General features: G+C 35.3%; 1 protein-coding gene across 11 annotated transcripts in view; it reads right to left on the bottom strand.

Annotated features, from left to right (window-relative positions):
* The window catches only part of LOC139132396 (probable 3',5'-cyclic phosphodiesterase pde-5), a 243066-nt gene that overhangs the window by 9248 nt on the left and 206218 nt on the right, over positions 1 to 27600 (bottom strand). For 6 of the 11 annotated variants that reach the window (XM_070698723.1, XM_070698727.1, XM_070698729.1 and 3 more), the window contains 8 exons: positions 21472 to 21611; positions 21052 to 21138; positions 20767 to 20917; positions 8079 to 8234; positions 7476 to 7648; positions 5533 to 5644; positions 1725 to 1805; positions 1031 to 1119 (listed from right to left, as the gene is read on the bottom strand). In XM_070698723.1, coding sequence (XP_070554824.1) covers positions 1031 to 1119; positions 1725 to 1805; positions 5533 to 5644; positions 7476 to 7648; positions 8079 to 8234; positions 20767 to 20917; positions 21052 to 21138; positions 21472 to 21611 — 989 coding nt within the window. Of the gene's footprint in view, positions 1 to 1030; positions 1120 to 1724; positions 1806 to 5532; positions 5645 to 6021; positions 7029 to 7475; positions 7649 to 8078; positions 8235 to 20766; positions 20918 to 21051; positions 21139 to 21471; positions 21612 to 27600 lie in introns of those variants that run through there. The other 5 variants (XM_070698724.1, XM_070698726.1, XM_070698732.1 and 2 more) reach the window with 3 other exon arrangements.

The following is a 27600-nucleotide window of genomic DNA, read 5'->3' as shown; positions in this document are numbered from 1 at the left end:
GTCAAAGTTTGGTAAACTTCTACGTAACCCGAAATCTGAAATATCTCTTAAATATTTTTCAAAACCAAACTTGGTCTTGTAGATTCTATAAGTGCGCAATTTGTTACCACTTCCATTCTTCCTTGAATCCTTTAAAAGGGTTCTCTTCCAAGTTTCTAAGTATTGATTTTCATATTCGTGTTTTAACTTCTTACATAACTGAGAATAAGAATTTACTCTAGATGCACTGAAAACACGACTGTGATTGTAACTTCCCAAAATGTGATGAACAAATTTTACCTATGGAGAATAGATTTGTATATTTTCTGTAAGTGCATTTTTCAAAATATGGTCTCCTGGTAAATTATTTAATCTACACCAATATCTTAATTTTACAAGGGAATTTACCTAGCTCAGATCTAATACCCTCAAAAGGGGTGCGTTTACTTACTCCTAAAATAAACTTGAGATATGATATACAAAGACTTTCAAGGCAATTATCAACACTTGTAAATGCAAAAAATCGCCAGACAAAAATTACTATGTTGCGACATTTTCAACCCCACCCGCTCCCCGTCTGGCTTACTATTGAGATCGAATTCCCAATTATTAGGACACGAAGTGCGATCAATATCCCCTGTTGCCCCGCACTCCCACGGTGGAAAACATTGATAGGTGCATGACATTCAAGTCTGAATCACATGATTCAGAGTCAGTCATCATCTGCATCTGTTACAGGTCTTGACGGAGAAATTTTCATCATTTATTCCAAATTTCAGTCGGTCATCAGGACCGACATGGTACTAAAAACTTTCGGCCCGACGAGAAATCTGTCGGTCTCGGACCGTCGGACCGACGTAATTTCGCACACTGCATACAAATATAAATGTATGTATGCATGCACAGGACTTAAAATAACTTAATTTAACAAGTGCTAACAAGCCCTGAGAGTGTGTTCTACTATTAGCTACACTTCATTTGATGTTTTACAGTTACGGTAATCTGGAAATGTGCAGAGCAGTATGCATGCATTTGACATAAGATGACTTACGCCGTTCCATCCATCATTGGTTTCGACCCTGGTAGAACTCTGTAGAGTAGTTCATAACAGGGCATGCAAATGCCAACAATAAAGCCAACCTGTGGAACAGAGAGAGAAACCAGTGTGTAATGTGATAAGAAAGATAAGTCTTTGAAAACTACTGTTACACAGCAATGTCACTGTTATCATTCCTTGTAAAATGAACTGAAAGACTTTGGGACTACATCAATGCATTTACCCTATACAAAGGTTTTGCTGAAATAATCATAGATGAAAAATGGCCTTTTACTTATGAAATATTGGTAGAAAATTAATGAAATAGCCCTATATATGTCATAACTTCATTAATATGCAAGTCAAACTAACGAAAATCTAATCAGTTCTTGCAATTAGCATATGGTACCTGTCTACCAAATCTGACTTGTATCTGTTCAGGTGTTTTTGAGTTATCATGTAAACAGATAGACAGACAGACAGACAAACACATACACATACACACACGGACAGACAGAAAGACACTGCTATGAAACTAGCTCACGTGTGTGAACAAGGGAGCTAAAAATGACTGCTGGCAACAATATATCCATTGAAAATGACAACTGGCAAGGTTACGATATCAAGTGAGGAAAAGGCGAAAAAATATTCTCTAAAATGTGGATGACAGTTTAAGCAGCAGTTGATCCTTAATGAAATTCAGCATTACCTGATTGGCTGGAAGTTCATGTGCTCTGGTTCTATCCATCATTGGTATTGGTTGTCTACCTTGAGCTTTTTCTTCATCTCCCTGTGTCCATGTTGCAATTTCATCAAAAGAAACAAAACAACAATTAAAGGGATGAATTCAGATAAAAAAAGTACAATTTACAAAGCAAACCATACAAGAACTACAAAATACTGCAAAATGGCCGTCCTATTAAACACATATTTGAGCAATTTTATACCACTTTTAAATCATCATGATGACATATTGGTAACTGATTGTCATAGCATAACACTACAGATATGTGTCTCAGTTTGGTGGTGAAATAATGTAATAAACTTAGAGCAGATATCAAGTGAACAAGTCAGTGTTGATGACACAGCCCCAACTTGTTAATGGGTACTTTGTTTACAAGTCCTTGGAGACGATAGATTCCGGTTCATTAATTGGATCAGTGATTAAAGATGAGTTGAATGGTGGTGAAACGTAAAGCCATCCTAATTACAAAAGGTCATTAAATAAGTCAATTAGTAATCAATCGACAGGATGTTGCCAAACATTTTTCCATTCTATCATAACACTGAAAGATTATCACGTGTACCACATTTCATAAGTGATACCACTATTATAAGTATCAATGAATTGTATTACAGCACCGTTAGATCAACATCTGAACAAAGTTTAATCAAATTTAATGATGTATTTATGGACAAAGCACTTTAATTAGGAAAGTTCATTAAATATGTAAATTAAAAATTGATTAACATATTGTCTTTATTCAATGTTAAAACAATGTGAGCTCAACATCTGTACCAAGTTTCATGAAATTTGATCTATCGTTCTTGCCACATCAGCCTAAATACGAAAATTCATTAAATATGCAAACAGCAGTTAACTGACATAATACTGCTACTTATCTTTGCATGCCATAACACTACTGGAAGATCAACATCTGTACCACGTTTCATCAAATTTGATTCAGCATTTCTAGACATATCACACTACTTTTAAAGTTCATCAAATGTGTAAATTAGCAATCAATTGACATGATACTACTTAATGTCTTTGCACAAAGTATTTCAGTACTAGAAGATCAACATCTGTACCACGTTTCATCAAATTTGATGCAGCATTTCTAGACATATCACACTAATTTTAATGTTCATCAAATGTGTAAATTAGCAATCAATTGACATGATACTACTTAATGTCTTTGCACAAAGTATTTCAGTACTGAAAGATCGACATCTGTACCAAGTTTCATCAAATTTGATGCAGTATTCTTGGACATAGCCCACTAATTAGGAAAGTTCATTAAATATGCAAATTAGCAATTTATTTGAATGACACTGATAAATGTCTTCATTCAAATGTTAAAGCAATGTGAGCTCAACATCTGTACCAAGTTTCATGAAATTTGATGAACCATTTCTTGACATATTAGCCTAATTATAAGAATTCATTAAATATGCAAATAAGCAATTAATTGACATGATACTGCTTAATGTCTTCACACAGTATTACAGTTCTGAGAGATCAACATCTGAACCATGTTTCATCAGATTTGATGCAGTGGTTCACTAATTAGAAAAGTCCATTAGATATGCAAATTAGCAATTAGTTCCCATGACACTGCTAAGTGTCTTTGTACACTTATATGAGACTGTGTGCTAAAGATCTGAACCAAATTTCATCAAATTTGCTGCAGTATTTCTAGGCTTATCACCCTAATTACAAAAATTCATTAATAATTGTGCAATACTGACTGTGTGCTATCAGAGCTGTGTGACGAACATCTTTACAAAGTTCATCAAATTTAGTGCAGTCACAGAGAGCTCTTTTTCAAAAAGTCATTGTTAATGACATAGTCCCCGCTTTTTTATTAAAATGTCCGTCACATGGCCATATTAGATCAGATCACGCAAAAAAAATTGATGTACATATGTATGCACATAAGGAGTAATCCTTGTACCAAGTTTGAATGAAATCGCTCCAGGCATCTCTGAGACATCTGCGTGAACGGACGGACACACGTAAGCACACACGCACGCATGCACACACAGACATGACCAAACCTATTCATGTAAGTCCCCCGGACGGTGTCCGTGTAGACTAATAAAGGCAAATTTCATCAAAAATGTTCATTGCCTACAAATAAGAAACTTAAATAAGTGTACTTAACCCTTTGAGCGCTGTAATTTTTCCCATCAAAATTTTAGGGCAACATTTTACCAAATTTTATGAATTTTTCTGTAATTATTTTGACAATTTTGGACCAAATGGAAATCACATTTCCTTGGCTACAGTTCTTTATCAAAAATTTGGCAAAAACTTGAAAAATTTGACTGAGGTATATTCTGTAAAGGTGACAAAAATTGACTTTGGTGCCCAAAGGGTTAAATAAATGTTGAGAATTTCATGTGAAATGAGTCCTTGTATATGTGGGTTTATGTTTATTTGTTTATTATTTATTCCAATGCATAATAATAATGGTAGTTGAGTATGTAATGTCTTTTGAAGGCATTTAACTGGACAGCTATTCTGGAACACATGCAAGTCTCCAAAAGTCAACAAACTAGCTTTACTTTACGTAAAATGACATAGAAAGCAGAAAGCAAAGATGTATGTGTGATCAGAAAGAGAATGGAAACTTCAAAATGACAGTGCTGTAAATTGCTGAAGCAAGTCTAGTTCAACCTCTTAAAAATGTCCTTGTGGTTATTTATAGCCTTATAAACAATGGAAGATGGAAATTTTTGAGAAGGTACACTCACAGATATAGTTTCTTTAACATTGATATGTTGATAATCAAGCCATGTTCAATGTTTACATGACACAATGTTCAATGTTTACATGACACAGTGTAAAATACTTGATCCTGGTTTTTTGACCGGTTCTTAGTACCTTACAATGCACTGTCCAATGTTTATTCACATTTCTGACAATTGACTCTAATTTAGCTATCTTGGGGAATCTTTCATTGACAGAATTTCACAAAACTGAATTGTTTGAAAAATTTTACTATTTGCTTGTGGCATTTTACATCCATTAAGGTTCCAAGACAAGAAATTGACCTTTTTAATCTAACAATTCTCTGGTGCTTAATAAGCTCAGAACCGCGGTAAATTATACATTTTCTGAAAGCCTAGATATAGGGGAACATTTTTGGTAACCATAGTGTCATCATTATTTACATAGCTATCACGTGACAGGTAATTTGCATAACCTTTCAAAGATCAGTTTTCCCTTTGTTTTGTCTCAACACTCCAAAATATCATACTAAAACTTTCTGGAATGCAAGCTGTCATAATTTTTATGCCAGAAAAACTTCTAGTGCAGTGAATTTAACCCTAGTTGATTTTGGTTTTTTTTTAAATTGTGCTCCAAAATATACTAAATGAGATATAAAAATTCTTAGACACAGTTTGAAAGATCTTTGTGACAGCTTGCACTCAGATTTTTGAAAGGTTATGCAAAGTACCTATCACATGATAGTTATGTAAAGAATGGCAACACTATGGTAACAAAAATGTTCCCCTATATCTAGGCTTGCAGAAAATGTATACTTTACAGGGGTTCTGAGCTTATTAAGCACCAGAGAATTGTTAGATTAAAAAGGTCGATTTCTTGTCTTGGAACCTTAATGTGCAGATTTACATTAATCAAAAACGTCGGACAGAAAGGATGATTGTGAATCTACCGATACCATCCATTGTTCAGAGCTGTGGCAAGTTTTGTAAAGTCATACTACAATTTGCATATATTGACAGTTCAATGGGAAGATAGTAAGTTTTCAAGAACACTACTTCACCTGTTGCCAGAATTCTTCAAAAATATTATTGACGACGAGCTGGGAAATATCAAAGGGTTTAGATGTAGCACAGAGATCAGCGGCTGTCATAGATATTGCCTTGATAAGATATCTAAGGGCACAAGGAAGTACAAAATACAAACACACAACATGCATTACACTACATCAACACTGGTGACAATAACAACAAACCAATACATGGAACATTATAGATTAATTAGAGTCAATGATCAACTAAACAAGAGGGTCATATCAAATGAGACAAAACCTGTACATTGATAAATTGAGGGGCATGCTTCATAAATTTATCTACCATACAGCAAACCAAATATAATATATATAGGTATCATTTGTCAAAATCATTTATTTCAGCATTCACAGTTTTGATGAGGAATTGTTCGTGTGATTGAAGTCATTATTTAACTCTAATTAAAATATAAATGTTTCCAAATAGGCATAATGCTATGATATAATTTAAAACAAAGATACCTGAGCATAAAATTCATCAAATATGACTTTCACAGTTTGTTGTTGGACATCCCAAGGTTTCATGACAGCTGACAGATCACATGCTGTCATGCACAGCGCCCTCACACGCATTCTGAGTGTTTTTAGTAAGACAACATGGTTGTCATGGTGATATAGATTATTATTGTGACAGTAGAAATCCGACATTGTAGCATGAGGAAATGAAGAAAATTTTCAGTTGTTAGCATTAGGCAATATTATGTTCCAATATGGCTACTATAGCACTCAACTACTTTATGCTCAAAAATTCAAATAAAAGTCATGGTTGCTTTGTCTTTGCTGACATCACATTTATAAACACAATGGCCTGCCAACAGTTTTCATTAATTTTTATTTTTGTGAAAATAAAACAAGTTTGCAACTTTTAATAAGTGAGTATGGAACGTAATGATTCATTTTGCCTAAGAATTATATACTCAAGGATTACAAAAATGACATTTTTTTGAAAGTACACCCACTCTAAAATGCTAGATTTGTATGAAAAATAAATGGATGATAGTGAGTCAAGGGCCTTGTAAACATATGTTTTTACTAAATTGCTGTTAGTTAGCCATATTGTATCATACTACATGACTTATTGATTGGCAAATGTAAATAATATTATAGTGTCATGCAAAGTATCATGGGAATCAGTTCAAGCAGATCTTGATCTTAACAGTTTTGGCAGCCACGGTTGAATTACACTCCATATTATGGATTCAGATAGCATGCAATGTGTCTCACAGATCAAGTTGTCATATTTTGTCAAATTTTAATGAAGCATGAGTGCATGCACTTGACAGAAGGTTCCAGATGGAAAACAGACACATGCACAACTGAATGATTTCAGTTTTCATGCAGCACTTCACAAAGTATGGCCTAAATGAGGCCATACCATCAGTAACCAATTAATGTTCTGTGTTCCAGCTTCACATGCATACTACTTATCTTCTGCCTGAGATTTGCATCGAGATTTGAAAAATGTTTGGCTTTATGATGAAAAACAAAAAAATTCAAAGAAGGAAAAAACAAGATGACATACAAGATTACTCTTCAAAATTCTGGAAATTTTTCCACATAATAAATTTTTATGCAAGGATTCTGAATCTGTCTGTCACTGTACAACTCTGGAAAACTAATATCTGGAAATTTCAATTCCCTCTTGGTACTGAGTTCCTTTTTGTCATCGCAGTCAGTACTTACTACATTGAAATCAGTGACCTTTTAAATGTACTTTTGAGATAACAAATTATAATAAGTAAAACTCGCTGAATCAAAATGTCACACACAAAAGTTTGGAAATTGAATAGTCTATTGATCTCATACATGATGAGAGAGGTTGTTGCTACAATGCATCACCGTGATTGTGAACTAGACCAGATGTGGACAAAGATGATAAGAAAGATGTCATCTCACACAAAGTATCTGTCACTAACCTGTGCTCTGCATCCTGCCAGCTGTACTTTCCTTCATCTACTATGGTTTTAAGTCTATCTTTGTTTCCAAAGAAGAGGGCTAAATCTGTTGCCAAGATTGCATGTTTAATATCACCAATCACCTGTTTGTATTCTTCAGCCGTGAAATTTCTAAAAATGTTGTGGCCATCATGCTATGGAGAGAAAAATATCAATAAAGTGTAGTAGCATGATGCAAATGCCTTTGTATTTGCCAAATTGAATATTATTCATCCCTGCAAATACCAACTATATACACTGAAGACTGTAAAGCACATCAGATTTTTTTTTTTTAGGACATAAACATAAAATATCATATCCTGAAAAGGATCCGAAGAACTTCCACTGATGATTCTTTGTAACATGCTTGCAGGAAAATTACAGGTTAAAGAAAATCTGAAATACCCAATACTCCAAATAGTCACTGACACTGCTGTAACTAAGGCATTAGAGAGCAAATTGTCAAAAATACCCATATCAACAATCACGAATGAAAACTGACTTTCAATGCCTCGTCATTTTGATGAACAAAAGACAATATGTTCAGACTGATAATGTACAAACTGGTGTTAAGATTGGTCTTACCTGAAGGATTGTGACTGTTTGGTTGAAATGATGATGTTCCATAGTGGATGTACTGTATACAGAAGCTAATGGTGTCGCATTGTTGATCATGAAAGCATTATTTTTACCTCGATGATCAAGGTCATGACAAAGACAGGCCACAAACAATGCTAGGCACTGCAGAATAATAAGAAAGTATTTGTGATCTTGGTTTTCATATAATGATGATACAGGCATACAACAGAGGAACAAGGAAAAATATTCAGATATAGTACAGCAAGTACTTGGTAATCTGTCATAAAGGTACTGCATGCACATACTTCATATTTCATCCCACTTAATCAGGTATGATTGTCAATAGTATTTGAAACAAGTCATCGTTGATGACACAGTCCCCACTTGTTAATGGGTACTTTGATTACAGGTCCTGAGAGAGGATAGAGTCCTCTTCATTAGGTCTGTGATAAAAATACTTTTGAATAAATTCGTTTGATATATGTCTGAGTTGTAGTTCAGGACATGAAAAAATCGTAATAAAATGGCCGCCTGGCAGCCATATTGGATCGTATCACAAAACAAATTGAAGTGCATATGTATGACATAGGTCAATGTCCTTGTACCAACTTTGATTAAAACCGATTGAGATATGCCTGAGTTATGGCTTTGTAAATGAAAAAATCATAACAAAATAGCCGCACAGTAGCCATACTGGATCATATCACAAAACAAATTAACATGCATATGAATGACATTGGTCAATCTTCTTGTATCAACTTTGAATAAATTCGCTTGATACATGTCTGAGTTATGGTTCTGAACATGAAAAAACGTAATAAAATGGCCACACAGTGGCCATACTGGATCGTATCACAAAACAAATCAATGTGCATGTGTATGACATAGGTCAATGTCCTTGTACCAAGTTTGAATAAAATCGGTTGAGATATGCCTGAGTTATGGCTCTGTATATGAAAAAATCATAACAAAATGGCTGCACGGCAGCCATATTGGATCGTATCACCAAAAAAATTGAAGTGCATATCTATGACATTGGTCAATGTCCTTGTACCATCTTTGAATACAATCAGTTGAAACATGCCTGAGTTATGGCTCTGTACATGAAAAAATTGTAATAAAATGGCCGCCTGGCAGCCATATCGGATCATATCACAAAACAAATCGACGTGCATCTGTATGACATATGAAGTAATCCTTGTACCAAGTTTGAATGAAATCGGTCCAGGCATCTCTGAGATATCTGCGTGAACGGACGGACGCACGGACGGACGGACGGCACTGACGCACGCACGCACGGACATGACCAAACCTATAAGTCCCCCCGGACGGTGTCCGTGGGGACTAACAAGTCACTGTTGATGACACAGTCCCCACTTGTTAATGGGTACTTTAATTACAAATCCTCAGAAAAGATACAGTCCTCTTCATTAATTAGGTCTGTGATTAAAATTACTGTGATACGGATTGGGCGTAATGGCAGAGAATGTGGACCATAGTGGCGAAAACATAAAACCAATGTAGGCCGCCATCCTAATTACAAAAGGTCATTAACCCTTTGCAGCCCAGCTCATCTGCATAACAATGCACAGTGGACACCAGAACTCCCCACTCCACAATTAATATATTCTGTAACAGTGTATCATTTATTCTGAATTCGTAAAAAGTGGCTCAAAACTGACTAGAGCAACCTGAAATCATTTTAAAGCTTGTGAAATTTCCTTTCCAATGATTGATATTATTGCTCATGGGGAATTCAAGAAATTTTCTCTACCCTTTTCCTCATCAAATGAAGCTGGCAGCTGATTTATTGTGCAGTTTTACACTTTCCTTTTCTGGTAACAAGTCCCAGATGAAACAAAAATAAATAAAACACATCATTTGAGTGTGTTTCTTCAGTTTTTTACATGATGTTATTTTGAAGATCAATGTTTTCCTAATTTTGCAATTTTTGTAGCATCATAGAACCGAGATTTTGCTGTACATATTATTATATATCATCAACTAACCTGTGTTCATGGCACATTGAGGAAATGTTTGCATCATTTTTAAACTTATAATAAAGTAAAGGTAATATTGAACACAAAAGTTTCAAATTTACAAGAAAATAAAAGTATTTATTTATAAAGGGGTCTTTATTTCAAAAAAATAGCGTCAATGACACTGTAGCTCCCATCCTGGACTATTTAGTGTTTGTTCTCTGGTCAGATATTTGAACATGTGTGAAAGGGATAAAGTGCATGAAGTGAAAATACTTAAATGTAATGTACTGGAGACAGTGAAATATGTTTAATGTATTTATTCAGAATATAAAATGGAAAAAATACAGAATTAGAAATATCGAATACAGTGATACAACCATTAACTCAACAAGTCATTGACAATGACATAGTCCCCACTTGTAATAGGAGTATTAGTCTTGATGGGGCAGGGAAATGTGGTCATTAATAAGTATCACTGGAGTGTATATGTTGAGATCTATGGGCACATAGGTCTATGTCGTTGTTCCCAATTTGAAACACATGAGGCATGTCTAAGTTATGGTTCTACATCGGGAAAAAAGATCAGACCTCTAGCAGTATTGGCCAGCCAAGAAATACATATGCGCATAATAAATGAGGTACAAGATGTGACATCTTAAGGTCTAATATCCTATCAAAATTGGAGGGTATAGAACTTGTGGTTACTGAGATATGCATATATATGTATAATCAAGGTCAAAGGTCATCGAGGTCACATGACATTTTGAAAACAAAATTATATTGCTCATTAATCCCTATATGCCAAAAAATCAGGCCTCTAGCTCTATTCGTTTGCCCAGAATTAGATGTGTGCATAATTAATGAGGTACAGCGTGTGTTGTCATAAGGTCTCCAATCCTACTAATTACAAAGGACATAGCACTTGTGGTTACTTATTTATTGACATAAACATATATTTTAGGTAAAAGGTCATCGAGGTCACATGACATTTGGTCAAAAAATTTTTCTCCTATAGTTATCCCTATATACCAAAAATCAGACATCCAGCTCTATTGGCTTGCTCAGAATTAGATATGTGCATAATTAATGAGGTACAGTATGTGGTGTCATAAGGTGTCCAATCAAACCAAATATGAAGGGTGTAGCACTTGTGGTTACTGAGTTATGGACAAATATGTATATTTGAGGTCAAAGGTCATTGAGGTCACATGACATTTTGTCAAAATATCCGAGATATCTGCGTGAACAGATGAACTCACGGATGGACGAACAGACGGACATGACCCAATCTATAAGCCCACTGGACTTCATCTGTGGTGGCTAAAAATTGTGTCACTGCATCCTTTTTGCAATATGAATACGATGAGAAACTAAATTTTTATTTTTCATGGCCTTATACATGGGAGTCTATGGAGATCTGCCTTATACATGGGAGTCTATGGACGTGTAAACTAAAAATATGCAAATTTCACCAAGATTGGCCCAAATTTGGGAAAGGTCACTCCTATGCACTTCCATACCAAGTTACAAATCAATCGGACTTGTGGTTTCAGAGAAGAAGATTTTTTGACCAAAAATGGGAGAAAATTACAAAAAAATTCATGAAAAATAGCAAGTCCAAGATACTGACCCAAGATATGCACAATCATTTCAGGTCAGCCCAAAGTACTTACATGCTAATTTTTTCATGTAATCTGCTCAGTGGTTATTGAGTTTTTTCAATTTTGTCTGTTTTTACATTTTTTCATTTAATTTGCATATTTTTGGCAATGACAACTTCATTTGAACAAAATCTCATCTACAGCCCATCATCTATGTACACACCAAATATCAAGATGAAATGTGCAGCGGTTTTGGAGTTTTTGATGTTGACGGACAGACATACAGACATACAGACACACAGACATACAGACATACATACAGTTCCCTAGCCTATAAAAATAGCTTCCATTGCCATATATACATATGGCTATGGGAGCTAAAAATGAGGGTATGGTAGTTCTCTTTTTGGTGCCTGTACGTCCGCCTTTCTTTCCAATAAATTATAGGGATCGAAGTTCAGACAGTATCCGCTAAGGGGACAAGTCAGCATCTAAACTTTGAAATACTACTTGACTGGCTTGGCTTGCATATACTGGATCATATGGCCTTTGAATTTGACCATAGCCTAATCAATCGACAGCTGGTGAAATGACACATAATTTGCGGGAAAAGAAAATTGAACGCCCAAGGTCAAGATGAGGTTGAACTTTGAACACATGATCATGTATGGTTGGGGTCACCGCTGGGCACATCAAGTTCATTATCATTGACATGAAAATACTTCTAAAATCGGTTCTTTGGCATTATTTTTGCGATCCCCGGTACTTGTAATCTGTCGTCGGTTGACCAGTAGTCGTTTACATCTGGCATTATGTGAATTTTGATCAAAATATTCACTGCTATGAACGCCTGCATTTCATCAACCTTCATCTCATACCAGTACGGGTCACACCAGCGCCACGCCATTGAAACAGTTGCGTAGTGGTTGATTTCATCGACAACTTCTTGACAGAAAGGCGGCGGAATAAACCGAAAATAATAATCTAATGGCTGAGCTGCAACGCCTAAACTATGACAAGAACCAGATTCAGAGACTAGAAAATTCAGAAGATTGAAATTTCCTACCATGGGATCTCACACAACTATTGGGCGCTTCCGGTTGTAGTTTGCAGCATGTACATGTAATATCTTGCTGTAGCTCTGTATCGCTATCTCACCTACGTCGATGTCACTCACTGTTTCTACGTCTTGGAAGCGGAATCAACAGAAAAAATAATGTAACGGCTGAGCTCCGACGCCTAAACAATGATCAAGACCAGATTAAGCGACCAGAAAATTTGGAAGATCAAAATTTTATACCATGGGACGACCATGGATCTCACGCAAGTTATCGGGCACTTCCAGTTAGAGTTTGAAGTCCTCAAACTGGAGTATTTGCTGTAGCGCTACATCTTTCTTGCCAATGTCGATGTTACTCACTGTTCTATGTCTGGAAAACCTTCAAATTCCTCCTTTTTGTCATTGTGAAGGAAAATTCTTATGATTTCGGCATCCACAATTTTTCAGTGAGGGTTCAACGCTACAGAAGGACGTAAACAAAAATTTAACATTCACACTAAGCAACGCAGCAAAGAAAACATTGATCGATTTTGTGCAAAAACTTTTAATGGTAACCTGTATATTTATGAGCGGAAAAATACAGCCTAACATTTGCTTAGTACGTCATAGGAAAATGGTGATACATCACGGATAACCGTTACGTTTCCTGCATTTTCAAATCGACCTGGAAGTCTGGAACGTTCGGGCGCTTTCGGGCGCTTTAGCCGCACCCCTATAGGGCGTTTGAGGGCCCTCTGGACTACAAAGGGATAAATGAGTCAATTAGTATTTATTGACAGGATGGTTTGCATTCTATCATAACACTGATAGATTATCACCGGTACCATATTTTATAAAGTTTGATGCAGTGCTTCTGGACATTCACCCTAAAAACAAAAATTCATTTATGCAAATGCAAATTAGCAATTAATTTAAATGATACTGCTAAGTGTCATTGAATTGTATTTACAACACTATGAGATCAGCATCTGTACAAAGTTTCATCAAATTTGATGCAGTACATATATCACTCTAATTAGGAAAGTTCATTACATATGCAATTACATTATTTGTATCTTTTGACTTTTTTTTCATTTTTTCGATGACTGAAATCCCCGGTCAAATCAATGGGAGACCTAAATTGTGATTATGGACGGCTTCAAGGATATGTAAAACCACCTTCTTGCTCTTTACGGCAAGGTTCAATGTTGGTAAGGGCGTCTGCACGATTTGAACCAACCACCATGATTGAACCCCTGCACATGACCAATATTACTATGCATACGTCAACCATCAAAGTACAGCTGGAACGTGAAAGGCCTGTGACCTACACTAACTTCAGCACAATGGATATCGAGGAGCACACGGCGCATACACAAATGCACGTCTCACAAACTACTGTCAAATAGTGAAACTAAGCAGGGCATATGCTTGTAAGTTTGATTTTAGTATGGATGACACGGACTGTGAAACAAATAAAACCATAGATGCAATTGGGTCAAATTTTTTTTTTATGGTAAAACTAAAAGGATGTCAGATTGCTGTGGTGATAGTGAAACCGGTACAGACAGAGTAATGCATTTCCTGTGCATTTGATCGTTAGCAAATCTTCGTCAACTTTTAAGATTTTTAGGGCATTTTCTTGCCATTACGTTGGTTCGTTTTACAAACACGACATGATCACTTGTTGAACCTGGAAACATCACACTCGGACTGAACAGTGCACTGTGTAGCATCGGTGACATTGTGACACCGCGCCGGGCGAGTACTGTCATTGATACTGCTCGCGATTGGAGTCACCTCTCGACACACAATATCTGTTTGAATGTTGTTATTCTCTGTGCATCCTGTAATTATTTGTATCAGTTGAATCGCATTTCGAACTAAAAGTGAGTACATCGCAATGACAGTTGCCTAGACCCGATCACTTACGGCCTCCACGCCTCCGACCCACTCCAAAAAGTGGGCTTTACGTAAGTTTAGAAGCGCAGCTCAGCACATCGTGTACCTAAAGCCCTGCGTACGGCTTCCACGCCGTATAACGCTGGGAACATACAGACCTGTACCAAGGGCTAATCGTGTACCCAGGCAAGGTGGGTGTGCTTGAAAATGAAACTCAATGCAAGTTTGGGATTAAAAATGGGTTGTTTTTGGTGGAGAAACTGCACGCCGCAACCAAGGTGCTGCAAGCGGTTTGGCACAGCCCTGCCACGCAGAGTTAGCTTTCATCCAACAATGTACATGATGTACGTGTCAGTTGCCAAAGTACATTGCTTCAATTTCGCGATCACCTCGACAATAACGTGACTGTCTACTGAAGTTAAATATCCCTTCATTTTACTCTGTTTTCACATTTCTATGCCCAAAGGCTTTGGGCAAGTCTACATATGCATATGGAGGAACAAACGAGACGAAAAAAATCCGCAATTATAGGCCTTGTCGTCGGCTTCTTGCAGCTAGCTGGTAGGCATTTGAAATGCCCATTCTAAAATGTGCTCTTTAGCAGCAAAGAATAGTGTATCTAAGAGCAGGATTGGCCATCAAGATCTCCATGAAAAACTGACCATCAAAATGTAACTGAGCAAACGGGATCGGTAATAGGGAATCCCAAAACTGCAATACTGCGCTTTTGACTGTCACTTCTTATGGTTTTATTTTTTTTACACGCGGATGCTTACAGCGGCCTAGATAGCAGTTAGCAGTGCGGTCTGATCGCAGGTCAACCTGCCTGAGGTTAAAAGTAGCCCACCATAAACCTCAGACCCAAGGTTTTTCTATACGGTGTACGCAAACGGGATGGAAGTTGTCTATTGTTGACCGTTTTTTAGACATCTTTCAGTAAGTCGAATAACTTTATCAACTGCTTGTTTGCAACAATATGAGGTCAAAAGATACAAATAATGTCCCTTTAACTTGACACTGATAAATGTCTTTATTCACTGTTAAAGCAATGTGAGCATAACATCTGTACCAAGTTTCATGAAATTTGATGCAGTATTTCTTGACATATCAGCCTAATTATGAAACTTCAATAATTGACATGATACTCCTACATGACGTGAAACAAATTGATGTGCATATGTATGACACAGGTCAATGTCCTTTTACCAACTTTGAATGATATTGGTAGAAATCTGTCTGAGTTATGGCTCTGTACATAAAAACAACGTAACAAAATGGCCACCAGACAGCCATATTGCATTGGATTGTGAAAGCAATAGACGCGCATATTTATAACTTTGAATAAAATCGGTTGATACATGTCTGAGTTATGGCAGCAGACATGAAAGAATTGTAACATAATGGTTGCCACGCAGCCATATTTGATCTTACTGTCTAAAAAAAATGTATGACATATATAAGTCAATGTCCTTGAAACTTTGAAAAAAAATCAGTTGGGACTTGCCTGAGTTATGGCTCTGCACATGAAAAAACATGTAACAAAATGGCCGCTAGGCAGCCACATTGCATCAGATTGTGAAACCAATCCACCTGCATATGTATGACATAGGTCAATGTCCTTGTACCAACTTAGAATAAAAATACCGCAATTATACGGTGTCGCTCACATTTTATCAGAATTGGTACATACCAGTATGGGTACCAAAGATCAACCAGAAAAACAAGAATGACAAAAGCAAGTAAGGTCTGCAACTTAGGTACTGGAGGTAAACTTTAGAAACTTGCATACCAACTTCTATAGCAATGGGACAAGCAGATCCTACATACATAAGCAAATGTCAACAAAAAATTAGCTAGAGAAGCTTGACAAAAAGAAAAGGTTGGAGAGGGGGGGAAAAAGAGTGGGAAAAAATATAAAAGGGATCTTTTAAAAAGGAAAGCTACCTCATCAATCTTCTATCCCCTACCCCCTCCTGAATATCAAATGTTCCACCCCTTGGTTGACCATGTTTACATAAGACCAGCTGGCAGTATATTTACAACTTTGGGGATGTTTTAATTAATGCTATGAGTGCTATTAATCAAATGTAAACAGCACTTAAATCAGTTACAGATAGTGAAATTCCTTCCACTTGGGGGGGGGGGGGGGATTATGACATCTGGAATTATCCTGGATCCAAATTTCTCATCAGTTCTTGTGTGTCTTACATAGAAAAGTTGCAAAAATTGGTTCGCAATGAAAAAATTTACCTCAGCTTTGTTTCTGGATCAAATTTTACTACAAATTGATTTTAAATATGACAAAATTATGTTCACAGCCTTCAAAACTCTCTCACAACATATCCTGGGTTGGTGTAGGTCATTTAAGGTCACAAAAGAAAATTACCTAAAATATAAAAATTTGGGGGTTTCCCAACAGTTTGAGCAGAAAATTTATCTAATAACATCCTACAGGACTGTTGTACCAAATTACAAAGCTATCAGACAAGTAATTTTGAGAACAAGTTTTCTTGACCAAAATGACAAAATTGTCTTAAAAATACAAATTTGTATATTTCAGGACAATCTCCACATACCAAACTATTGTCATCTCTGGACATCTGTACACCAAATATAAAAGCTGTCTGTCCAGGGGCTTTAAAAAGAATATATTTTTTAAGATTTTTTGACCAAAAATGACAAAAATTGCCCCCAAACAGTAATATTTCAAATTTTGTTGTAATTTCAACAATTCGAAGGGTAACACCCTTGCAAACATCCAATCTAAATTTGAGAGCAATTGGGCTAGCGGTTTCAGAGAAGAAGAAATTTTACTTAAAATGAGAAAAGTAACCAAAAAATTCAGCAAAAATACAAAATTCAAGATATCTTCACGATATTCATTAAATTGATTTTGGTCTACCTTAGGAACGAACCTGTATATCAAATATCAAAGCTATCAGATAAGTAATTTTTCAATAAAAAAATTTTTGACCAAAAATTTGGAAAATTGCCCCAAAATTACAAATATAAAAATTTCATTTCAATTTGTATACACTTGACTTAGGTCATCCTGAGGAACATGTATACCAACTTTCAAAGCAATCAGATGAGTGGTTTCAGAGAAAAATATTTTTTGACTAAAAACTGAAAAAATTACCCTAAAAATAGAAACATGCAAATTTCATCCCAAATTTTAAACACCTACTTTAAAATGCCTAAAGGAACCTGCACACCAAGTTTCAACCCAATCTGACCAACGGTTACAGAGTTTTAGCAATTTGCAGGGTTTTTCCTTTTTTTGCCTGCATTTGCATATTTTTGGCACTGACATGTTTATTTGAACAAATTCACATCTCCACCCCTAGGTGCACCTGTACACCAAATACTAAGACAGTAGGTGCTGCGGTTTAGCTGTTTTTGACGTGGACGGACATACATACATACATACATACATACATACATACATACATACATACATACATACAGACATGCAAATGGCATGCAAATGAACTGATTCAGCTTATACGATTACCTCACATTGGTATACCAAATGTGAGCTAAAAATCAAATGAGATGTGCCCAAGTTCTGGACATGAAAAAATTTTAACAAAATGGCTGCAACGTGGTCATATTGGATCATATCGTGAAACAAATTGACGTAGATATGAATGACATAAGTCAATGTCCTTCTACCAACTTTGAATAAACTCGGTTAATATATGTCTGAGTTATGGTTCCAGATATGAAAACATAGGGCCAAAGTCCCTGAAGCTACTATAGACATGGATACAAAATTAAGTATTTCCGGACTGTATGAAATTATCTCACTAAGGTCATCCTAGGGACCTGTAAACCAAATATTAAAGCTGTCTGACCAGCGGTTTTGAAAAAACAAGCGACTCAACAGTTGACAGAGCTCTGCTGTGTTATGAAGAGAATAACCTTTTGTGACACATGTATTGATGAAGAGGGTGGATATCTTTGATAGCTCATTTCAGGATGGCCTGACCAAAATGGAAAAAAAAATTCCGTAAAAATACAGATTTGCATATTTCATCACAATGTTAACAAATCTAAGTTGGGTTATCCCTAGGGACCTGTATACCAAATAACAAAGCTGTCTGACCAGTGGTTATGAAGAAGATTTTTTACCAAAAACGCCTTTTTTGGTGCTAATTTGCATATTTTCAACAATATCAAATATTAAAAAAATGAGTTTCTCAAAATCATATATTTTATCCACACAACAAATATTAAAGTAAAGTAAGTACTGCAGTTCTCAAGATATTTGAGTGGACGGACGCCCCACAAACGGACATACATACATGCATACATACATACAGTGCACGCCGGATGGATACCCATCCCAATAGCTTCTATAGACTATATTAGTCTATAGTAGCTAATAAACGAGAGTTAATTACATTCTAATTAAAGTAAACAAGACTTGCTTAAATCAAGATTTTCGTCATAAGAAAACAGCATATCTGTCAGGTTATAAAGAATCTTTTTATCAGTATTTTCGTCATAAGAAAACAGCATATCTGTCAGGTTATAAAGAATCTTTTTATCAGTATTTTCATCCTATCAACCAAGCACATTTTAACTTTCAAATTAACATTGTAAGTAAGTTCTGTTGAATAAATTGAGACTGTACGTACTTAGAGAAAGCACGCTGAAGAGACAAATGTTTGAAACTTAAGAAGTTCAAGGTCATCAAAAGCATCATGTAAGGCTTTCATTGCACTGTTTACACAGATTGCATAATTGCTATAAATAGCACAGGAGGAATCTTACAGCCCAGCTTTACCATAAAAACCCTATCACTTTGACCACTCTTTTAATTGACCACTCTATTTTTTTCCTCAAAAAGTAATTTTATTTTATCCTTACCAAGTCAACCATAAATTGAAATTAGAACTTTCTCTATCTCTATTTATTTGACCACCCTATCATGACAAACTATTTTGAGCAATTTCTTTAAGATAACATACAGGGCACAATAAATGACGGTTCAGAATATGTCAAAGTTGGGATTCAGGAAAGTTGCCATACATGTTTTAATCCTCCAAGATGGTAAGCATTTCACTATGAACTGTCAAAAAAAGTTGAACTTTCTGATAATTCTACACTAAAATTACTTCGGCTTTGATGATTTCCTAATTAATTCAATTATTTAAAATCATATTACTTATTTTTTTCTGGGTGAATTGATAGGGTTTATACAGTACAAGAATTACATACAATGTAAGTCAAACTATAATCAAAAATGACCAAAAAAATTCCTTAAAAATACAGATTTGCATATTTCATCACAATTTGAACAAATCCAAGTTGGGTTGTCCCTAGGGACCTGTATACCAAATAACAAAGCTGTCTGACCAGCGGTTATAAAGAAGAATATTTTTTACCAAAAACGCCTTTTTTGGCATTAATTTGCCTATTTTCAACAATATCAAAAAATTAAAAAAAATAGTTTCTCAAAATCATATTTTTCATCTACACAACAAATATCAAATCAGTAAGTACTGCGGTTCTCAAGATATTTGAGTGGACGGACGCCTCACAAACGGACATACATACATACATACATACACACATACATACATACATACAGACTGACGCCGGACGGATACCCATCCCAATAGCTTCTATAGACTATAGTCTATAGTAGCTAAAAATAGTAACAAAATGGCCACCACACAGCCATATTCAATCTTATCCTAAAATAAATCAAAGTGCATACATGTATGTATGACATAGGTCAATAGCCTTGTACCAACTTTGAATAAAATTGGTTGAGACGTACCTGAGTTATGGCGAAGGACATGAAAAAATTGTAACAAAATGGATTGTATCACAGAACAAATCGACGTGCATATGACATAAGGAGTAATCCTTCTACCAAGTTTGAATGAAATTGCTCAAGGAATCTCTGAGATATCTGCGTGAACAGATGCACACATGCACGCACGGACATGACCAAACCTATAAGTCCTCCTGGATGGTGTCCGTGGACTCATAAACCATTTATTACCATCCAATAGGACTTTATATGTAAGGTACTGAGCTGTTTTCCAATTACATCTATGACATTGCAATATTGTCAAAGGCAGTGATGAGATGAGTGATGAGATGAGAACTATTCCATTTATAATTGCCTGCAATTTATAGTTGGAAATACTCACCTCTAAGTCAGAAAATATTCCTGGTGAAGATTTGACAACAGTATAAATTGCATGGGCCACTGAGAAAGCATGTGTCCAGTTGTGATATGGTACTTTGCGATAGTTCTTCCGTACACTGAGTGTAAATCTGCATAATTCATCATAGTCAAATCTGCAACAGTAAAAGTTTGGCAAATTTTACCGTTGTCATTTTCAGAAGGATCTTCACTCATGATACTTGGCAACACATCTATGTTTCAAAGTGTTGAAATGTCAGGCAAGTAAAGAATGTTTGATTTAACATACCTGGTTAAACCAAACAAATCCCTGAACATACACAATACATAGAGTGGCTTAGCTTCCTCTTCTAAATGCCATGGTGAAAACTCATACCTAAGTGAACAGGAGAACAATTATATGCACATCAATAAATCTTATAAATTCTCATTAATTTTCAGTTAATCATACATTTTGATTGAGTTTTACATGAAAAACTGGCATCCACTTAAAAAAAAAAAGTTCATATGGTTGAAATTTTCTGAAATACTGGAATAAACTATAATATCAGTGTGGTGCTTGACTTTTGAAGTGTCTCCAAATATAAGTAAAACAGTATAATTATACTCAGTCATGTAAATTGTCAAAAGTATAATGACAAATCTCAGTAAAAATATGATTTCTGTAGTTGATGTACAAAAAGTCATGACAAGATGACACTGGTTTTACCTTGCAAGTTCAGGAGTCGATTGTGGCAATGGCTTGTTCCGTAGTTCATCGTACTCATTGTCTGTGCATTGACTGTGATATGATAACACCTCCAATGCAACCTTGTATTTCTGTTCTGATCGTCTAATTTTGTCATAAAGCTGGAAGACAGAAAATTACCATTTTATTCTAACTGACAGTACCTTGAGATGGCAACTCGAAACATATCAGAAGAATTTATACTCTGACAAAACTATCCCTACATGGAATTAAAAAATACCGTCAAGGACACTATGTGCTCACATTCGGTTTGAATTGGTCCATTTGAGAAATATTTAAACCACAAAAACAAGAATTACAAAAGCAAATAAGGTCTCCAACTTAGGTACTGGAGGTCATCTTTAGGAACATGCATATCAACTTCCATAGCAATGGGACAAGCAGATCCTAAATACATAAGTAAATGTCAACAACAAAAATAGCCAGAGAAGGCTTGATAAAAAGGAAAGGTGGGAGTGGGGAAAAAAATGTACAAGGGATCTGGTAAAAAAGTAATGCTACCTCATCAACCTTCTAGACTCTACCCCCTCCTGAATATCGAATGTTCCACCCCTTTGGTATTACATAAGGCCAGATGGCAGGAAATGTATTTACAACCTTGGGCATTTTTTAATTAATGCTATGAGTGCTATCATTCTAATGTAAACAGCACTTAATTAAGTTAGTTACAGATAGTGAAATGTCTTCCACTGTGGGGGTGATTACGATATCTGAATTATCCTGGATCCAAATTTCTCATCAGTTCTTGAGTGTCTTACATAGAAAAGTTGCAAAAATTGGTCCGCAATAAAAAAATTCACCTCAGTTTTGTACTCTGAATCAAATTTTCCTACAATTTGATACCAAATATGACAAAATTATGTTCACAGCCTTCGAAACTCTCGAACAATATATCCTGGGTTGGTGTAAGTCATCACAAACTGAGAAAATTACTTAAAATATACAAATTTGGGAGTTTCCCAACACTTTGAGCAGAAAATTTATCTAACATCATCCCTCAGAACTTTTATACAAAATTACAAAGCTATCAGACAAGTAATTTTGAGAACAAGTTTTCTTGACCAAAATTGAAAAAATTGTCTTAACAAGCGACCTAGCGGCTGATATAGCTCCGCTGTGTTTATGTAGAGAATAACTATTTTTGACACATGTTGATGAAGAAGGTGGAAATCTTTGATAGCTCATTTCAGTGACCAGAAAAAAGTGGCTAAAATAGCTGCAAAAATACACAATTGAAGATTTCATCATAATTTGAATATATCACATCGGATCATCCCTAACAACATGTCAACCAAAGCTATCTGATGAGTAGTTTTTTTGAGAATAAAATTTTCTGACCAAAAAATGGCAAAAATAGCCCCCCAAAATAAAAATTGCAGATTTCACCATAATTTTAATAAAGCATATATTACAATAATCCCTTGGAACCTGTATACCAAATATCAAAGCTATCGACTTGCAGTTTTTGAGAAACAAATTTTTTGACCAAAAATGGCAAAAATTGCCCCAAAAATGCAGATTTCATCGGAAATTCAATATATATTTCTTAGTTTATCTGTAGAAAACTGTATACCAAATTCCAAAGCTAGTAGACAAGTATTTTTTGAGAAACACATTTGTGACCAAAAATGGAAAAAAATGCCCCAAAAATTAAAAATTGCAGATTTCGTCATAATTTCAATAAATATCATTTAGTTTATCCATAGAAACCTGTATACCAAATTTCAAAGCTATAACATGAGTAATTTTGGAAATACTCATTTTTTGACCAAAAATGGCAAAAAATGCCCGAAAAATACAAAATTACAGATTTCATCAGAAATTCATATATATTACTTAGGTTCATCTACAGAAACTTGTTCACCCGATTTCAGAGCTATCAGACCAGTACTTTTTGAGAAATACATTTTAAGACCAAAAATGGAAAAATTGCCCCAAAAATACAAAATTACAGATTTCATCAGAAATTCAATACATATTACTTAGTTCATCTACAGAAACTTGTTCACCCGATTTCAGAGCTATCAGACCAGTACTTTTTGAGAAATACATTTTAAGACCAAAAATGGAAAAATTGCTCAAAAAATACAAAATTGCAGATTTCATCATAATTTCAGTAAATATAATTTACTTCATCTTTAGGAACCTGTATACCAAATTTCAAAGCTATCAGATGAGTAGTTTTGGAAATACACATTTTTTGACAAAAAATGGCAAAAATTGCCCCAAAAATTCTGACCGGTAGTTTTGAAGAAGAATTTTAAAGATTTTTTTTACCAAAAACGACAGAAATTGCCCCAAAAATACAAATATGCAAATTTCACCTCGATTTGAACAAATCTGACTGAAGTCACCCTAAGTAAACTGCATATCAAATTTCAAAGCAATCGGACAGGCGAAGTTCATCTATAGGAACCTGTATACCAAATTTCAAAGCTATCAGATGTATAGTTTTGGAAATACACATTTTTGACCAAAAATGGCAAAAATTGCCCAAAAAATACAAAATTACAGATTTCATCAGAAATTCAATAAATATTACTTAGTTCATCTATGGGAACCTGTATACCAAATTTCAAAGCTATCAGACCAGTACTTTTTGAGAAATACATTTTTTGACCAAATATGGCAAAAATTGCCTTAAAAATGCAAATTTGCATATTTCTCCACAATTTGAACAAATATGAAATAGATCATCCCTGGGGACCTATGTACCAAATATCAAAGCTATCTGACCGGTAGTTTTGAAGAAGAATTTTAAAGATCTTTTTACCAAAAACGACATAAATTGCCTTAAGGTAAAGGGCGACGAATTCGGACGCGCACACGCTTTAGAACGTTTCTGCGCAGATTTAACTCCAGCCTGCCGCAAATGGGTTATTTTGTAGCGCATGTATTTAACATCACCTGTCATTGTTGAAATTGCGCTTTTACCTAATTTTTTGACCCAGTGTCTTAGAAATACATGTGACCTATAACCTTGTCATATTTTGACCCCCTAGGAAGCTGGTTTTTATTCAATATGAGCGAAAAATTAACATTTCTCTCCCATTTACATGGCGCAAATTACCCATTCACCTGGAGATATTGTAAAAAGTAGCGTGGTGACACCCTTTTATTAAAAGTGTAAACTAAATGGTATTATGTCAGGAGTTTATTCGCCAAGTTTGGTCAAAATGACACCATTCAAGGCGACAGGAAGAAAGTTCGAAAATTACGTAGTGACATAATTTCGATATCGTCATTTTGTAATCGATACTTATGTTAAAATTTCTTCACAAACATCATGAAAACTATACATTCGATAGATATGGATCTTAAGTCTTGGTATTTATTAAAATTAACTCATTTGCTAAGCGTTTTATAATTGCTTTCTTTAGTTTTAGTGAATTATATCATTTTTATTTATTTCTAACGACGCCATTTTAACGTCCGTTTCCATGGAAACAAGCATGGTGACCCCCATTTTTTATTTCATTTTTGCACTTGCACAACTTCCAAGAATATTTGTGCAAAGTTTCAAGAAAATGACACCACAACTTAATTTTGATGTAATTCGTAGTACTTCACCTTAAAGGGCCATTATTTGTAACTTTTGACCATTTTATACCTTGGAAAATTCCATGTTGGACGCTCATATTTGTTGCAAAATTTTGTTTTATGAAGAAACAAACATGATTAGTGATGTTATAGCCACATAAAACTGCTAATTTTTGTTCAAACGTGTTGCCTTTCCGAGCTCGTTTGTTGACATCTGGCATGCTCAGCGTGCTGTGGAGAACGCAGATATGGTGACGCCGCGATCACGCGAGATGTACAAGCTCACGTTTATTGCGGGATCAAAACAACATTGCGTCGTGGATTGCCAGACATCTGGCTACGTGCTCGGACAATGGACTACGACGTAAGTACCGGGCATAAGTAATGAATATTTATTTTGAAATTGCTGTAAATGGCTTGCGCAGGTGCAGAAGAATGCCAACGTTGCAATCCGCGTGTCAACAGAGTTTGTATTTCTGTCCGGACAAAAATTGAAATTTTCGTGGTAAAATCACATGTTATTTAGTTGTAGGGCACGTAATGTTTCCGAATAATGTGCGATTCTCTGTTATTTGACGGACTATTCAACATGAGCCAGTGATCATTTCAATCAAAACTAACGGAAAAATTGCCAGAAGATACAGCTAATGGAACTTTAAAAATACAAATAAGCAAATTTCACCTCGATTTGAACAAATCTGACTGAAGTCATCCTAAGTATACTGCATATCAAATTTCAAAGGAATCGGACGAGCGGTTTCAGAGAAGAAGATTTTTTTACCAAAAACAGCAAAAAATGCCCCAAAAATACAAATATGCAAATTTCACCATGATTTGAACAAACTGAAGTGAGGTCACCCCTAGTGAACTGCATTTAAAATTTCAAAGCAATTGGACTTGTGGTTTCAGAGGAGAAGGCAATTGTTGACGGACGATGACGACGGACAACGATGACGGAAAATAAACCTATTTGATAAGCTCCGCGTTGCTGACAGCGTAGCTAAAAAACAGCGTTAAAGAATTGTAGTGTTATACAGTCTCCTCCACTCTGGAGTAGAGACTGCACTGACGTTCAGCTGTGTCTAGCCATGGCCAATCACTTTTGTACACAAAACAGCGAAACGTAAAATACACTTTCAAATATACAAAACACACTAAACGCAAACAATTAAGATATGAATAATGTGTGGAGTTGCTTTCCTTATTATAAAGATAAATATTTAAGGGCTAACTCCTCAATTGCAACGCCAAAATAGATTTACTACATTTAAGGTTGACAAGTATTACATTCATGGGTGATTTTTTTATTACATTTATGGTTACCATTTATTACAATTGTGGTTGGTGTTTTTATTACATTTATGGTTGATTTTTGTTACATTTATGGGTGATATTACATTTATGGGTGCACTTTATTACAATTATGGTTGATGTTACATTTATGGAGATTATTACATTTGTGGAGGTTACAGCATCAACACACCAAATACCAAGCTGAAAAAAGCAGTGGTTTGCGAGTTTTTGATGTTGACGGACATACTGTACATACACACATACATACATACATACATAAATACATACATACATACATACATACATACACACATACATACAGACGCCACCGACTTCAGCTTATACAATAACCTCACATTGGTATACCAAATGTGAGCTAAAAATGCAAAAGAAAGACAAAACATAGGGCCAATGTTCCTGTAGCTACTATAGACTTGAAGACGTACAAAGTATAATATTAGATAACATGTACTCAGACTAGAAACGATAGCCAGGAGAGAACTGTCTTGTAGGTCCATAATTTCCTAGCCATCAGCCTCTAACATAAAATATACAATCATACATGTGGATGTAAAAGCAACTTATAAGGGGCTGATATCACCATGTGTAGTAATGAAAGCAATTGATGTAAAAAGTGTGACTGGTTTTTAAATAAAGGAATAATGATGAACACGGTACATATATGAATATTTGAAAGAAATTTCAGAACATGCTGTAGATAGTTTTTTGTGGTTTCGATGGTTGAACTTGTGCATAAAAATTTGAAGCCAATTGGAGAAGCGTTTCAGAGAAGCTGTGAATATGCTAGATAAAAGAACTTTTTGAATTTTTAATAAATGTCAAGAGTATCAGACAAGAACTTCTGACAAATATGTGGAAACAAAAATTTTGACCAAAAATGGCAAATTTTCCAAAATTTGAACAAATCAAAAATATTTCACCCCTATGGACCTACTTGCATACAAAATATCGAATCTGTCTGATCAGCAATTTTGAAGGTCTTAAAGGGACAAAGTCGCCCATTTTTTCATGAATTTTGTTTGATTCGAGATACTACTTATATTGTCTCACATGTTGAAAGATACTGATTGAATGGGTGACCATGCATATATTCGACCCTGATTTTAGACAAATTAAATGAAACCATGGCGAAAATGAATTAATGGTCATGACTATTAATTCATTTTCGCCATGGTTCCATGTATGCTGTCTAAAACCTGGGTAGAATATATGCATGGTCACCCATTCAATCAGTAT

This window comes from Ptychodera flava, chromosome 5 (genome assembly GCF_041260155.1).
Source record: "Ptychodera flava strain L36383 chromosome 5, AS_Pfla_20210202, whole genome shotgun sequence".
In the NCBI taxonomy this organism is placed as follows: Eukaryota; Metazoa; Hemichordata; class Enteropneusta; family Ptychoderidae; genus Ptychodera; species Ptychodera flava.
This window is presented reverse-complemented; position numbering and strand designations above follow the sequence as displayed.